This window comes from Phyllostomus discolor, chromosome 5 (assembly GCF_004126475.2).
Source record: "Phyllostomus discolor isolate MPI-MPIP mPhyDis1 chromosome 5, mPhyDis1.pri.v3, whole genome shotgun sequence".
Taxonomy (NCBI): Eukaryota; Metazoa; Chordata; class Mammalia; order Chiroptera; family Phyllostomidae; genus Phyllostomus; species Phyllostomus discolor.
Window position 1 is genome coordinate 5,895,342 of NC_040907.2, and position 16,259 is coordinate 5,911,600.

Sequence of the window (16,259 nt, forward strand, 5' to 3'; positions counted from 1 at the left end):
ATGCAGTTGTCGTCTGGTTTCTGTGTGATGCGAGAGGTGGTTTTTTTTTTTTTAAGATTTTACTTAGTTATTCTTAGAGAGGGAAGGGAGGGAGAAAGAAAGAGAGAGAGAGAGAGAGAGAGAGAGGGGGCGGGGGGGAGAAACATCAATGTGCAGTTGCTGGGGGCCGTGGCCTGCAACCCAGGCATGTGCCCTGACTGGGAATTGAACCTGCGACACTTCGGTTCACAGCCCGCACTCAATCCACTGAGTATGCCAGCCAGGGAGAGAAGTGTTTTTAATTTAAGCTCCGGCAATGCCCAGTGCTGAATGTCTGGAGTAATCTGGAATCCAGAGTGAATATTTCTGAAAGACCGTTGTGGGTTTTGCTGCGCTGCACCCAGGGCAGCGGGGGGGGGGGGGGGGGGGGGGGGGGGCTCTCCCTCCACCTCCGCCGTGTGCTTGGCAGGGGTCGGTCCTCGGCTCCCTTTCTTGGACTCAGAATAGCTAAAGGCCACGTATTAAAAAGTTTGGAATAACATCTTATTTCAGTTTATGTTGATATAAACTAATTGAAAATATTTCCCTCATTTTTAAAAGCAAATTTTTAATACTGCTCAAAGAGCAAAACTGTATATTAAAAAAAACTTATTTATTTTTAGAGAGGGGGAAGGGAGGGAGAAGGAGAGGGAGAGAAACATCAATGTGTGGTTGCCTTTCACACACCCTGCACTGGGGACCTGGCCCACAATCCAGGCACATGCCCTGACTGGGAACTGAACTGGCGACCCTTTGGTTCACAGCCCATGCTCAATCCACTGAGCTACACCAGCCAGGGCAAAATGGTATATTCTTCACAATTTAGCAAAGACTTTAATTTAAAAACAAAAGTCATCGTATTAAACAGGCATCACGCTGACATGTTTATAAAAGCTACATTCGAACCAGCTGTTACGCACAAACTACTTTTAATTAGTGTATCAGTAACTCATTAGAATCCTTTTCATGGACGAGTGCTGCGGGTTTCTTTCAAACCAGAAGCTGAGCGGTGCTGCTGCATGGCCTGGGGCCCACTTGCCTCAGATTCCAATACTGGGACACTCGGAGCCACAGCATCCGGGCCGTGTCCGGAGACGGGTGCACACGGATGGAGATGCATTACATGTGTGATTGTTGCGTCTCCACAGTCCCCGGGGATTCCCCCAGAGGTGACAGTGAGTGACGGTTACAGGTTCCTGCAGAGCAGCCGCTGGGCCCCGTGTGGGCCAGGGTTTCCGTCTGCCCACAGGAGGTTAGGAGCAAGCAAGCTGCTCCGTTTCGAAACCCTAATCAAACTTTGAATTCTCCCCCGTGGCACCGAAGTCCTTGCTTGGTTGTACGTGATTAAAACTCGTGAATCAGATTCCGAAGCAACTTCCAGGGTGGTGTTTTCAGATGCTGACTTCAAAGCTTGGATTCTTTCCTGGAATCAGGCGAAGGCTGGCCGGGGTGGGAGGACACTGGGACACCCCCTCTGACGTCAGGGGGACAGACTCATGGAGTCCGACTGCTGCCCGTTCCATCCTGTTTCCGCAGAGCTGAGCTCGTCTTGCTCATCACTAGCTGAGTAAAGGTGTAATGTGCCCTGGCTGGCGTAGCTCAGTGGATTGAGCTCGGGCTGCGAACCAAAGCATCACAGGTTCGATTCCCAGTCAGGGCACATGCCTGGGTTGCAGGCCATGGCCCCCAGCAACCGCACATTGATGTTTCTCTCTCTCTTTCTCCCTCCCTTCCCTCTCTTAAAAAAAAGTGTAATGTGATCGGAGAGCCTCCGTAGTGTCCACCTTTCCAAACACGGCAGCTCTCGGAGACCAGGAGCTGGGTCAGCGCATGGGGGCGGGCTGTCTGCCTGCAAGACCAGCTGACCTGCAGAACTTTGTCTTCCAGGACTTTTCCAGAAGAACAGCACGGCCGTTGTTTTTCAGTTTCAGATGAGGTCATACACACCCAGTCCTTCAGACTGGGACTTTCACTTTGAGTAATATCGGAAGGATAATGAGGCTAAACTAATGATACCGCCAGGCGATTCATCACGACGTCTCAGCCTGCCTTGGTACGGGGGAATTAGTAACATGTGAGCTGGCGTCAGCTGCGTGTGAGACCAGATTCATATGCTCGTGACGAATAAATTAGTGTAAAGTGGGTAATTAGGGTAATTCCCAACCATCAGGTTTTTGGTAGACTGATCTTAGTCTGCCTACCTTCCTGTAGTTCAGTCCGGTCACAGGTGTCGATCTGGGACGTCAGCACCCGCACAACTTCTGATTCATTCTCTCTCACTTACTTCCAGCACTTATCACCGGAATAGACCCTTCACTGCTGACGAAGAATTGTGACGTCAGCCTGTGGCAGAAATCCCTTCCTACCACTCGTGTTTCAGGGCCGACAGCAAGCCGGCCCCGGCTTTGGGAAACGCAGGCCAGGGAGCTCCGGGGCGACACCTGCTTAATCAACTTGATTCGAAACCAGCACCTGCCGAAGGGATAGCGCACGTCTCGTGAGTAGCAGCGGCTCCAGTGGCGAGACGGACCCCGTTGGGAAAAATGAGGAGAGGAAATGTCATTCAGGCGGTGAAACCGAGGAACCTTGCTGTCTCTGGGTCAGAAGGGAAGGGGCGGAGGGCAGCTGAGCAACCCGCTATTTCGTTTCTCACAGTCCTCGTAGGAACCCTCGTTTCCCCTTTCCTTTATGAGTAAGTAGTGACGTGGTCAGAAGCACGTGTGTTTGCCTTGTTAAAATCGTTACAGACTGGATAAGGCTCGAGCTGCTCGTAACATGGCGCTGGCGAGCACGGAAGAAATTCCAGTTTCTGCACTGACCCGCCGGCTTACTTCCCTGTAACTGCGCGAGTGGTCCCTGATCTAATTCAGGCGAACGCCCAGCACGGGGGCCCCGCAGTCTGAAAGGGGAATGCAGCTCCTGGGGTACGAGTCTGGTCCCCTCGCTGCAGGCCTTCAACTAGGATGGGGGACCCCCCCCCCCGGTCGGCGGCAGCGTGTTCAGGCTAAACATATTCAGACTAGATCGTTTTAAGGTCCTTCAAAACCTCAAGCAATAAAAGGCACAACCAAAATAATTTAAGGCAAAACCCTACAAATAAAATGTTGAAAAATCCTGAAAGCAAAAAAAAAAAAAAAAAAAAAAGATAACTAGGAAATTAAACGGCTAAACGCCACTCTGGTTAGCAAAGGCACCTTACTAATTCTTGTATTCATGCAGGGTATTTTTTTTCCAGACAATGATTTTATTCCTTTCTCTCTGGAAAATGAAAAATCCATTAGTTTTTTTCCTCTTGCTTTTACCCAGAAATTAAAGGTTGCTAAGTGGTAATTAGCACAGCTCCCGTCAAAGCCAATTGCCTAATGGGGACTGACACTTGACTTGCGGTGAAAGAAGGGGACACGGCCGATGTCGAGTTCATCGGTCCCGGCTGCTTCCTTTGCCGTTCCTGCTCCTGCCGTAACACGCTCCTGTTTCCAGACAGATTGCTGTGCTGCCGCTTGCCAGTGTCAGAAGGACCGGGGGCACAGGGGTGGCGGGGGCGAGGGTCACCGGGGCGACGCCGTGTGTTTGCACCGCCTCTCACCACACCTTGGGGCTGGAGCTTGCAGACAAGGGTCTTTGCCCTGGACACCCACAGACAGGCAGGCACCTCCTGTCCCTGTCTCTGCTCCTTCCCCTGTGGCTTGTCCCTGGGGAAGTGAAAGTGAACCACTCTGTAGTCTGCCAGGCTAGGCACTAGGCTCGGCGCACCTTCTCACGTGTCATTTAACCCTTTCCATCCTGGGGCCTCACACTAACGGTACATTTTTGGAAACGAAGGTCTCAAAAGGCTAGACTCCACCTTAATGCAAAGCTATAGTACTCTGCCCGTGACCCTGTCTGTGCAGCTGAGATGCTTGGTGACTTCGTTTCAAGTGCAGAATGCCAACCGCCAGCCAGTCCACTGAAGCCCCGCTGCGTGTTTGACAAACATAATTCAAGAAAAGATGTTTAATTCAGTAGAGCGAAGCTGGAGACGCTGCTGGAACTGGTGAGTAGAAACATGGTTCTGTAGCTGCCTTTACTGTTGTGCTGACTGTACAGTGTTCATGCGGCTACCTCTCGTACCCCACCAGTATGCTGACTATACTTAGCTATCGTTTGGGTCCTGGCTGGTGTGGCTCAGTGGACTGAGTGCCGGCTTACGTACCAAAGGGCTGCTGGTTCGATTCCCAGGCCCGTCACATGCCTGGGTTGCAGGCCAGGTCTCCAGCGGGGGGGTGCAGGAGAGGCAACCACACATTGATGTTTCTCTCCCTCTTTCTCCTTCCTTTCTTCTCTCTCTAAAAATAAGTAAAAGCTTTTATTTTTATTTTTTTTTATTGGATGCCAGCCTGTGTGAATTTTATTGTTTAGTGCTGAGGTTTTTTCTGTATTTTTTTTTTTTTATTTCAATCATTGTTCAAGTACAGTTTTCTCCCCCCTACTCCTGTTCCAGCCCCTCCACCCAACCCTCCCCCCTTCCCCCTAAAAGCTTTAAGAAAAGAAGAATTCTTTGGGCAATTATGTTGTTGACACATGAGGCCTTTTCTGGTGGGAGTGGGCTCCAACATTACATCGGTGTAACCAAACCAGTGTTCAGTATGTAGAAATGAAGTGTGTGTGGACCTGAAAGAAAACACAAATGGAAGGAGTGCTGGGATTGAATCCCGGCCCCAGCTGGGACGTGAGGCGAGTCACCGAACCTCGACGAGCACCGCCTCACTCGGGTATGAAGTGGGAGGCAGGAGGCTGCGCACGCCCCGCCAGCTCACCCCGTTTTGGGGGGCCCCCGTGTGACCAGAGCCAGCGCGGGGTGGACCGCACACCACTGTGGAAATCCTCCGCTGGTGTTACTGCCCTGGGGGCACCTTGAAAATGTGTGAGGAAGCTTTCAGCTGTCTCCGCACCCGGAGGTGGGTCGCTGCTGGCACGGGGCGAGTGGGGGACGGAGCGGGGGGATGCGTGTCTTCCAGCGATTTATAGGACGATTCCTCACGGTGAAGAATTGTCCCATGTCCCACCCGACTTTTTCAGATTTTATTTATTATTAGAGAGAGGGGGAGGGAGGGAGAAAGAGAGGGAGAGGAACGTGGATGTGAGAGAGACATCGATCAGCGGCCTCTCCTCGTGCGCCCCTTCCAGCAGCCAGACCCGCAGCCCGGGCACGTGCCCTAACCGGACATTCTCAGCGACCTTTCCCTTTTCAGGACAATGCCCAACCGAGTGCTGCTGGTCAGGGCGTGGCTTTTGAAGGTCACGATGGGCATTCACATGGATAAAAACCTGTTCCAAGTTAGCCCAGCCTGAAACTGACTTCTGTGTGACACAGGAAGTATTTTTTCCAGTTTTAATGTTCCCTGGATTTTTCAAGAATGCAGCTACCTTGTTAAAAAAAAAAAAAAAAGCTAGCCCTGGCTGGCATAGCTCAGTGGATTGAGCACGGGCTGCGAACCGAAGTGTCACAGGTTCGATTCCCAGTCAGGGTACATGCCTGGGTTGCAGGCCATGGCCCCCAGCAACCGCACATTGATGTTTCTCTCTCTCTCTCTCTCTCCCTCCCTTCCCTCTCTAAAAATAAATAAAATATTAAAAAAAAAACCTTAAAAAGGAATTGCATTAAAAAAAGCTATTTTGTTCAGCACGTCAGTGGTGGGGAAACCTCATTACTAAGGGCAATGCCGCCCGTGGGTCTGAGTGGACGGTCACCGCACACCCGTGCCCGCCGCCTGTCACTCACGGAAGTCCCGTGTCCCCCATCCACACCTCTCGCAGCTCCTCGCGCCGTCGGCACAGTCACACACAGAGACGCACTGAGGAGACGCATGCCACTTTATTGAAAATCATTTTCCTTTCGTTTCTTCTGAAACGCCACGTTCGGGGCGTTATGTCAGTGCCTTTCAAAGCATGGGTGCGGGTAAGTCATCAGCCCTGGCTCTCACTCAAGGGTAATTAAGGAGGTGAAACACAATATGCTTTTCAAAGAGGCAACACTGGGGCCGGGAAGGCAGGACCTGGGTGGGGGGGGGAGGACACAGTTCTTTTTGTCCTGTTCGGTTTCTGTGTCCGTCCTGGCCTCAGGACTCACTGTTTCATTTCTTTACTTAATAACCAGCCAATGTATCTCTTAATGGCATTCTATTTTCCTCTAAGCATGCTTTAAAAAAAAAATAAGTCCCTGATAACCCAGGATCTCTTCCCTGCAAGGAGACGGGGTTGTAGGTCACAAAGCCTGAATGAGACGTTTGCACCAGGAACAGGAGGTATATGAGCCGGAAGTCCCTGCTTTGTACCCAGAGACTTGGAGTGGTGTCGCATGGAAATTGATGTAATGACCTCTTATGCCCCCTGCTGATAAAACACACATCAGAAAGCTGAAAGAGTTTCAGGTCTAATTTCATAGTGCTGAATGGCGAGACTGAAATGGCGAGACTCTCCGTATGTCCCTAGGGTCTGCCGACTGAGTGTGCGCCTTCAGACAGACAAACGAAACAGTCCCATGACCTTGAGAAGCAAGCGTGTGTCCGTAATCAGCACTATTGTGTCACCGTCTCGGCCACAGTGTGCCCGAATTCTGCATTTCTATCTCTAGAACACAGTGGTGAGTCCGCAATACGGCAGATTCTTTCCGCTGCCCTTCACAACCGCTTTAGAACACAGAGCGTGAGAAGAACGTGTGATGGCTAGAGGAGGGGGTACTGCTGGCGCCGCTGCATCGTTCACACGGGGCGGAAGGGCGGACGCTGAGATCTGGGACAGCCTTCCCGGGGGCGGCGTGGAGCCCCTCTTCCAGCCGGTTCCAGGAGAACTCGCTCGGAGGCTGGGGGTGGAGCAGCCGCACAGGCAGGTGGCCGACACGGCGGGAGGGGTTTGCTGATGACAAAAACCAAGGTCACGGGGGTCTCTTTGGCATATCTGCAGCTCCGGCTACGAGGGGTCCACTCTGGCCCGTTTGGGGGCCTGCGGCTTCTCGGGCAGCGAGCCCCTCCCGGCTGAAACGCTCCTGAGAGACCGCAAGCTCTGCACCTGCTGGAGGCGCAGGCTCAGCTCCTGCTGACAGGCCTGCTGGACGGCTTCCGTCTTCTCTGTGTCCCAGTTCAAAGCAGCAGCCAGCGCTCTGGGGTCTTCCTTGGCGACCAGCTGCGGCAAGAAGGAGAACCACTGAGAACCACCGCCTCTGCCCGCCGCGCCTGCTGCTCCCATGGTTTCCTGGGAGCTGTGAGGTCAGGCGACACCGTTATGTCCCCGCCGAAATGCCAGGTCTCCTGCACGTTAAACTGTCGTGGGCCGTGCCACCCAACACCAGGAAGGCCTCTTCGGGAAGAAGTGCGCTCGGGGCAACCGCATGACCTTCACTCACAGGAAATGTAGCCAAGTGGAGTCCACACAGTTTCCTTCCCGGCTAGCTCCGCTGGGACAGGGCCAAGGGCCGGGAAGGAGGGGGGAGCACCCGCTGTGCTGGCTTCTCCCTGCCAGGCCTCCAGCCCTCGGTGGGACAGCCAGCGCGGGCAAGCCCCTCCAGGCACCTGCCCCGTGCCAGTGCGTGTGCCTCGACTGCCTACGCCTCTCCCTCAGCCACCGGCAGAGCCCGGGCCATGCCACGGGCTGGAGCCCCGCTGCTCCTCCCTGTCCCGGCCGGGCATCGCCCTGCATCGCCCGCTCCGGTCAGAAAGTCACAGAAAGTCATGTCTGGTGATCTGCAGGGGCACCTCCACTTTGTTTCAGCCGCTCTGGTTTAGGTTACACGAGATGTTTGCGGACGCTTTGGCATACAGTAATAGGCAAATGGGCAGCTAAGGTTCGGGGTCTGCGGCGGTGAGAAAAGTCCCGTGCGAGCCTCTGCGGGGCTCTCCTACCCTCCGGGGAGGCTGGGCTCTGCGCCTCAGGGCCCCTGGCTCTCGCCCACCTCCAGATCCTGACTGGACAAGCTCAGCTCTGGGGCGGGCTTCTCCTTCAGGGCAGCGAGGATCTGGCTGGGGAGGGCAGTTTCCGAGGAGCCGGCTGTGCTCACACCCGCGTCAACGGCGTCCCTCTGGTCACTGAAGCCAGCTTCGGGCTCTGCAAAGCAGACGCGACATGGAGGTCAGCCACACCGACCAGCCAGAGCAGTCAGGAGGCCGAGACAGAAACCTGGCATCTCCAGACGCCAGGCAACTGTGGCCTCACTGTTGCCGGCCACGTTACCGCGAGTGCCCCTCACCGAGCTCTCAGTGGCAGCCCCCAGGCGACGAGCAGCCCCCTACCTTGCTGCTTTGACAAGATGCTGCCCTCCTTCTCCAGAGCCTGGAGGTACAGTTCCAAGAGCTGCTTGGACTGGCGGGCTTCCTCCCTCTGGTCGAGCACCTGCTGGAGGGTGTTCTGCAGCCCCTGGACGGCGACGCGGCTGTGGCCAAGCTCCCGAGCCAGGTCGGAGCTGGGCACGTCGATGAGCACCTGCCAAGCACACACGGACTCTCAGAAACTGGAAAGCGCTTTCTGAGCACGGCGCTCGCTCCCTTAAATTCACCAGTTTCTGAGGCACATTAGTCTATTTTCCTAAGTTACTTAATATGGCTGCCTAAGAATCAAGGGGGGGGGGGCATGCAATTTTTTCAGTTTTCTTCTGGTGAAAAAATTTGGAAAATGATGCCCTAGTGCCTCATTAAAAACTAAACAAAATCCTGATATTAAAAAACCCAGTTGTGCCCGGGCTGGTGTGGCTCAGTGGACTGAGTGCTGGCCTGTGAACCAAACGGTTGCTGGTTCAATTCCCAGTCAGGGCACATGCCTGGGTTGCGGGTTGGGTCCCCAGTGGGGGTAGGCGAGAGGCAACCACACATGGACGTGTCTCTCCCTCTCTTTCCCCCTCCCTTCCCCTCTGTCTAAAAATAAATAAAATCTTAAAAAAAAACCAGCTGTAAGGAACATAAAAGAAGTGTATGATTATTTATAAAATGAATTGATATAAGGTTGGTTGCAAGCAAAAATTTTTAAAATAATTTTAACCTTGAACATTTTTATTACACAGGTTCCTAGCTTTAAAAGACTCTATTTGTGGAAGTTTTTGTTGTTGTTTTTTTAAAGACTTTATTTATTTCTAGAGAGAGAGGAAGGAAGAGAGAAACATCAGTGTGTGGTCGCCTCTCGAATGCACCCCACACTGGGGACCTGGCCTGCAGCCCAGGCATGTGCCCCGACTGGGAATTGAACCAGCAACCCCTCGGTTCGCAGGCTGGCTCTCAATCCACGAGCCATACCAGCCAGGACTAAAAAGACTCTATTTTTTTTTTAAGATTTTATTTATTTATTTTTTAGAGAGGGGAGGGAGAGAGAGAGAAAAAGAGAGAGGGAGAGAAACATCAATGTGTGGTTGCTGGGGGTTATGGCCTGCAACCCAGGAATGTACCCTGGCTGGGAATTGAACCTAGGACAATTTGGTTCCCAGCCCGCGCTCAATCCACTGAGCTATGCCAGCCAGGGCTAAAAGACTCTATTTTTAAAATATAAACTATACTAAGATTTCTTTTTTAAAAAGATATTTATTTATTTACAGAGAGGAGAAGGGAAGGATAAGAGAGAGAGAAATAACTGGTTGCCTCTTGTACTCGCCCCATCGAATTGGCGACCCTTCGCTTTGTGGGATGACAAGGAAGCAACTGAGCCACATGGGTCAGGACTAAATGACACCAAGCTGCTAAATAACATGTTCAGTCTGAAATAAGAGAACTCACTCACTATATCCTGAGTCTGCTCTAAGAACCATTTCGAAGGAGGTTCATTCTTTGGCACATACTGAATTAAAAACAGTCTTCATAAAGAAGATCTGATTGGTGAAACTCTGAAGTCACTAACGTCTCTTGACCGACTCCCATCATCTGGAAAACGGGGCGATACTGGCCCCTGCGTCATAGAGCATGCTCCTCCCCAGGGTCTTCCCTCCCCTCCCACCTGCTCTGGCTGCCGGCCGTCCCCCCCAGGGTGGCGCCTTTTCTCCGTCCACTGGGCCAGCCTCCCTCAGTCCCCTCTATGCGCCCCCAACATCCCTGCCGGAGCCCAGCGTCAGGGCGAGTGCTCACACATGGCCCGACGTCCCTATTCTGTAAGGCCCATGGTGCCCCTTATTCTGAGGGTATGCCGCAGTACTAAAGTCTGTTGGGCTGGGGGATCTCACAACCCCTTTCCATTTCTTAAAAAGGAAAAAAAGAAAACAAACCAAAAACAAACCAAGCTTGCTCCTGCCTTCCCCGTGCCTGCAGCACTCTGGCCCCAGCCCTCCCAGGCAGGCTCCACCTTGTCCTGCAGCTCTCAATCCACTGGTCACCTCCCGGAAACCTGCCGGTGTTTACCAACTAGGCCTGGACTTATTTATCCTGTGCGCAAAACGATACCGGTGTGAGTTCTCCCGCGGCGCCGTCTGGAACAGCAAGACTGGGGCCGGCCCGGCATCCCCTAGTGGGGGAGACTCGATACACGCAGCGCGCCCAGAATACCGCGCAGAGGTCGGGCAGGCCGGGCGTGTCTTTTGTACACTGACCGGGTACTCTCCGACACTTTAAACACCGAGTGGGCGTGCTGTCATGTGTGTGACGCGGGGGGATGGGGGACATGTGGAACAGGAGGAACCCGAGGGACGGGCTGGCTCCAGGAAGGGTGCCAGGGGAGCTGGGGGCAGAGGTCAGACCTTCCGCACACCCTCCCCCGCCCCGGTCTCACGGAGGCAGATGGAACTCCCACCCGGCACACTTCCCCACGTGAAGTGTCCGGTTCGGTGGGTTCGGGCACGTTCACAGAGCTCTGCCACCAGCAGCACAGTCATTCTAGAACGTTCTCTGTCGCTGCAGGGTTGTGTGCTCCGGCCTCTCCGCTGCCAAGGCAGTTACAAAAGGCGTGGCCTTTCCTGTCCGGCTTCTTCCCCTCGGCGCAACGTTTTCAGAGCTCGCCCGCACTGCGGAGCGCATTAATACTGCACTCCTTTTTACGGCGGAATATTCCATTAGATGGGCAGAGCACATTTTATTTATTCATCGGTTGATGGGCGTCTGGGCTATTTTTACTTTTTGGCTCCCTGGGTATCCTTCTACACCTCTTGGATCTTTAAACACGTGGACTGTATTCATATTATTTATTCACGATCAGTACGTAAGGTTACAAAATAAGCTGAAGGTCACCTCCTCGGAGGGGGCCTTCCTGTCTTTGTTGTCCAAACGGGACTTCCCCGAGCCCCGATCTCCAAGCGGCCCCACCACTCTCCGCGCACCCCACTGCGCCACGCGTTTCCCGGTTCGTCTGCCTCCCCCTCTCATCAGAATTTGAGTTCCGCTGGAGCAGAGACTGGGCCGCCTCATTCACCACCGGACCCCGGTGTGCAGAGGCACACCGGGCACAGAGCAGGGCTTGAGGGACCCTTTCTGAGTGAACACATTATTTTGCCCCAACTTTACTAGAGGTAACACAGGCAGAGACAATAGGTCGCTGGCTCAGAGTCATAGTGATGGAGCTGGAATTTGGCTGAGCTACTCCCACTCCCACTCTCTGGTGAGAATGTCTTCCACCCCGGAGTGGGCCTAAGCAGGTCTAGGTGGGGCCTGGGCATCTGCATTTTTAAGAAGATTTTATTTATTAATTTTTTTTCCTAGAGAGAGAGAAAAGGAGAGAGAAGGAGGAGAGATGCATCCATGTGCGAGAAATACGTGGATGGGTTGCCTCTCAGATGCCCCCACTCCCCCCAGGACCTGCCCTGCAACCCAGGCATGTGCCCTGACTGGGAATTGAACCGGCAACCTTTTGGTTTGCAGGCCAGGGTTCAATCCATTGAGCCACACCAGCCAGGGCCGGGCATCTGCATTTTTAAAAAGCTCCACAGGTGATTCTGATGCAAGCTGAGGGTTGAAAAAACTCCTACTCCAGGTGAGGGAATTAGAAAATGAAGAATCCTGGTTATCATGCAAGAAATATTTAAAAATCAATAAATAATGAAAATACCACGGCAAGGCATAGGGAGACTCAGACAATGCCCGCCGGGGGCGGTAGAGGCCGGAGGAGTGGCTGTGGGCCGGGGCGGAGGCTTACCTGGAGGTCCTCCTCCGACAGGAGGACAATGCTGGACAGATCTTCCTTCAGCTGCCTGGCCACGTTCTTCCAGCGCAGCCCTGCCCCGCTGTCTGTTTCATCCAGGTCCATGGACTCCTGGGAGAGCCAGGCGGTACCGCCGTCTGGTGAGTGGGGGAAAGGCCCGTCAGCCGGATGCACCGGAAGCGCTGTTTCCCCTCTTCCCCGCACTCCCACGGCCCTCCAGGAGGTCCGCTCGTCCTTCTGACGGGCCTCGGGGAGTGACCTCAACGGAGAAGGAGGCACCTTTTTTCAAGGGTCTATGCAAAAGCCAATCCCCACGTAGGACCTTGATTTGCCTTCTCCTTCCATCTTCCCTTTACTTCTGTACGTAACCATTCTTTATTCTTTTAGGGAAAGAAGCTACTTAACCCCATGGCGTGGTCACGCATAGCCAGGCTCCTACCACACTTCCCTTCAGGTCAGTTTTTGTCTCCGGGCGTGTGCTGTGTTTGTACACCACACCTGATTCTCGGCAGCTCGCCTGTGCTGGAGGGTTGGTCTTAGCCTTGACCGGAGGAGCTGCAGCCGTGGCCGTGCATAGGGCCCATGTACAAAGGGGGTGGCAGAGCCACTGCCGGAGGTTAACTTCGACGACTTTCCTGAGACACCCCCTTAGCGCTCTGACCCTGGTTCATCACTATTAGTTCCCTTTGTATCTCCAGGGACGGTGGCGACAGGTAACATTTCTTGGCCCTTTAATGAGTGACGGGTAAGACCCAAATGCTTCCTATCAGTGGTTCTCAACTGATGACAAGTCGGCCTAGCAGGGGACATGTGACAGTATCCGGAGGCACGTCTGGCTGTCACTGTTGGGGTGAGGGGAGGTACCGACATACAGAAGGCAAAGGCCGCAGGTGCTCCTAGACTTTCTGCAGCGCACAGGACAGCCCATAATGAACGAAGTTCCCCGGCCCAACAATGTCGGGCGTGTTGTCGCGAAACCCTGGTCGGACAGGCACTGTGTTCTAGTCTCCTCACAGCCCCCCTCGGAGACAGGTCCTGTGATGATTCTCTCGAGACAGTGCTGAGAAGCTAGGCCATCTGGCCATGGCCAAGGTCACACGGCCAGTAAATGGCAGAGCCAGGGTGCCGAGGGGGCGGCCCGCCTCTTCCCGGAAGGAGAGCCCGCCCTCTTCCTGATCTCTCTGCCAGGCTGCGTGTTAATCGCTGTCAGTCTCTGAGTCACTTGAGAACCGGCCCGCGTCTCATTCATCCTCGCCCCAAGACTCAGCGCATAGCTGGCATACAGAAGGCGCCCGGTAAACCCGGGTCGCGTAAGTGCTCAGCCGGCCAGACAAACAGTAGTCATGTTCCTGTGCGGTCGAGTGACTCGTGATGGCTGTCGGGGTGCACAGGCCACTCTGCCCACGGCCGCCCTCCTTACCTGAGTTGCTGTATGCCCACTTCTCGTTACCGGCCAACGCCACGAACTTCGTATTCGAAGGCAGGCACAGGAAGTAATCGTCATCGTCCACGATGGTGCCGTCCTCTGCCAGGACCAGGGTAACTGGTGCCAGGGACTTATCGATGGCCAGGATGTCATAGGCTGAGAGAAAGGAAATATTTGGCAATCGACAAGTATCCATAAGGGAACTACATCTGTCCTCTCTCTCTCAGTTTGTATGCTCCCAGAGCCCAGCAGAATCCCTGCAGGTAATGACTACAATAACAGTCACGGCTTTTGGTAGCACCAATACAACGCTGTCACATGCCTGGTCCTGTTCTCAGTGCTTTTCCTACAGGGCGTTCATCTCGTAACAATCCTATAAGGCGGGTACTATTGTTATTCCCGTTTCACAAATATCACACCCAAGGCTCAGAGAAGTTAAGTCACTGTCCCAAGACGACACAGAGCGAACAGAACTGGGATGCACACCCAGAGTCTGGCTCGAGTCCTCGTAAACAAGCAGTCTTTCTTTCACTCATCTACTCAGTGGTTATCTTAAGTTCTTGTGTCAAATGCAAAAAAAAAAAAAAAAGAAAAAAAGGAAAAGGAAAAGAAAAAAATAGGGAAAAAAAGGTAATGCTTTTTATTCTTTGTCCTTTACTGGCTTTATAAACCCGGGAAAGTACAAAGAGGCAGAAGCTTGTATCAGTAGTTTTTCATCTGATCAAGGGGCGACAGGCCTCGTCCGGGGCAGGTCAGCACCACCCCATTTAGTCAGGGCAAAGCCTAAACTGCTAATGGGACCAGAGTACGCAGAGGAGTAACCGGAAGCCTATAAATACCCTCAGGCAATGTCGTCTGCCGCCGGCATCTGGGGCATCTGGGGCATCTGTGCCAAGTACACCGGGCAGAGCGCTGCAGGGACGCTAAAACCACCCTGATGCCAAGAGAAAATACGTAACCGCTTATGTGGCAAATAAATGCCAGGTCACTCAAGCATTTACAGTGTTTTGGCTGCTCCTGGGTCTCGGGAAGACGTCTGTGCCCTGGGGCTCAATGACTCTGAGGGGAAGCACTGAACACCGGCACACACTGTGACCACACGTCTGGGGACCACTCCCTCGTTTAGCAGGTAGACCTTTGCAGGTAAACAATTTACTGCTATGGACTAATGACACTTGGAAATTCCCTGTATGTATCATTTCGAGAGTCCCAACAATCCTGGGAAGCAGGGCTGTAGATAGTACTATACCCACCCCCTTTGCCAACGAGAAAACTGAAGGTAGAGAGACAATTAAGTGCAAGGTCAAGCAGCTCCACAGTGACAATATGGGGCTGGGACGCATAACTGGTCACCTCGGTGCTCACAACATCGATCCTGGTCTGGACCCCCAGCACGCTGGGTAGCAGCTCCCTCTGTATCGCGCAGGTAGGTCCCTGTCGGAGCTGCCGGTGGAAACCCGCCCCACCCCGCCTGGGCTCAGCTCCAGGCCCCAGTACCACCTTTGAGACCACAGTACGGCCTTAGAGAGTACCACCGGTCCGACACTCCGCGGGACGGATCCAAATCTAAGTGGTTTTAGTCAAGGCACCCGAGTCGAGTCTTAATTTTCATACTGCTTCCCGTCTACCTTTCTACCATGATGAGACACACACGAGCTAAGTTAAAGCCTTGCAAACGCTTTGAAAACTTTAAATCGCTTATGCCCACGTTGAGTAATTTCTGTCCCAAGGTTAGAGGAGCTTCAAGAATCCGAAATTGCCTCTCCTCGCCCCGCCTTGCCCGCCCGAAATCCTCGCCCGGGATCCGGGTCCCCTCAGCCCGGGACCCGGCCCCCCAAACCCTCGCCCGGGTCCCGCGCCAACCCTTGCTCTTCAGATCCTCGAGGCAGGAGGCCGCCACGCCGTGCTGTTCGCGGCTTTGGTTGCGGCGCAGCAGACACGGCTTTAGAGTCTGATTCGTTCCGGGTTCCGCAGCCCGGGCGCCCCAGGACCCCTCCATCGTCTCCAGCCGGGCACCTGATTGACTCTGGGAAGTCGGGGAAGCCAGCTGCCGGTGTTCCCCTACCCCACCCGGGCCATGCCGGGAGCTGGAGTTCTCTCTGTAGCAAATCGCGAGTGGGACCAAGGCATGCCGGGAGATGTAGTTCTAATAGGTGCGTCCCTTGGGCCATGCTGGGAGCTGTAGTTTCTGGATGCAAAGCCGACCTGGTTACGTCGCGCAATTCTACCTAAGAGGAGTTGTAGGGATTTATTTCGTTTGTAGGGGTTCATGGGCACACGTGTGTACTCCGTTGAATTGTGAGAACTCCTATCAGCCTACCTAAATGCTGTCTTTCATGGCCCTGTGTTAATTTGCTTTCCCTTTCTAACCTGAGAAGAGCTGCAAGACGTCCCGTCTTTCAGGCTGATCGGAAGGAAGTCGATTTAAAAAATTGATGAGTGTAGTTTTCAATCTTGCTGAAAAACGTAACAGAGAAGGATACGATACTCTCACATATCCGTTCAGTTCCCTGCTTCCGCCGTGCAAACTGGGTTGGACTCATAACAGAATGCTTACATAAATAGATTAAGAACTATGGTCTAAAAGAAATCAGAGAGGAACGTGGAAATGTGAACCACATCACTGAGATTGTCCAGATGCTGCTTAACAATATATTTGTTTTTGTTCTAACACTGCTACCTACAGAAAAGTCTGTTTTTCCCCCTCACGAAAACCCAATATTTAAGGTTAAAATAATAA

At 53.3% G+C, this 16,259-nt stretch overlaps 1 protein-coding gene across 1 annotated transcript; it reads right to left on the reverse strand.

Moving 5' to 3' along the window:
* Positions 1-5,853: 5,853 nt before the first annotated feature.
* On the reverse strand, positions 5,854-15,624 carry DFFA (DNA fragmentation factor subunit alpha). Its single transcript, XM_028513549.2, has 6 exons — positions 15,383-15,624; positions 13,514-13,675; positions 12,088-12,230; positions 8,283-8,472; positions 7,946-8,097; positions 5,854-7,179 (listed from the first exon to the last, which is right to left on the reverse strand). The coding sequence occupies exons 1-6, from the start codon at positions 15,516-15,518 to the stop codon at positions 6,967-6,969; spliced, it is 996 nt and encodes a 331-aa protein (XP_028369350.1). The 5' UTR covers positions 15,519-15,624; the 3' UTR covers positions 5,854-6,966.
* Between the last annotated feature and the right edge of the window lie 635 nt (positions 15,625-16,259).

Bases quoted from the DNA above. Each gene is read 5' to 3' on its own strand.
- DFFA (XM_028513549.2), bottom strand. From the start codon at position 15,518: ATGGAGGGGTCCTGGGGCGCCCGGGCTGCGGAACCCGGAACGAATCAG. The intron at 12,231-13,513 runs GTAAGGAGGGCG...CCCACTCACCAG, and splicing joins GTGGGCATACAGCAACTCAG to ACGGCGGTACCGCCTGGCTC. The intron at 7,180-7,945 runs GTGGGCGAGAGC...TTCTTGCCGCAG, and splicing joins TGTCCAGTCAGGATCTGGAG to CTGGTCGCCAAGGAAGACCC.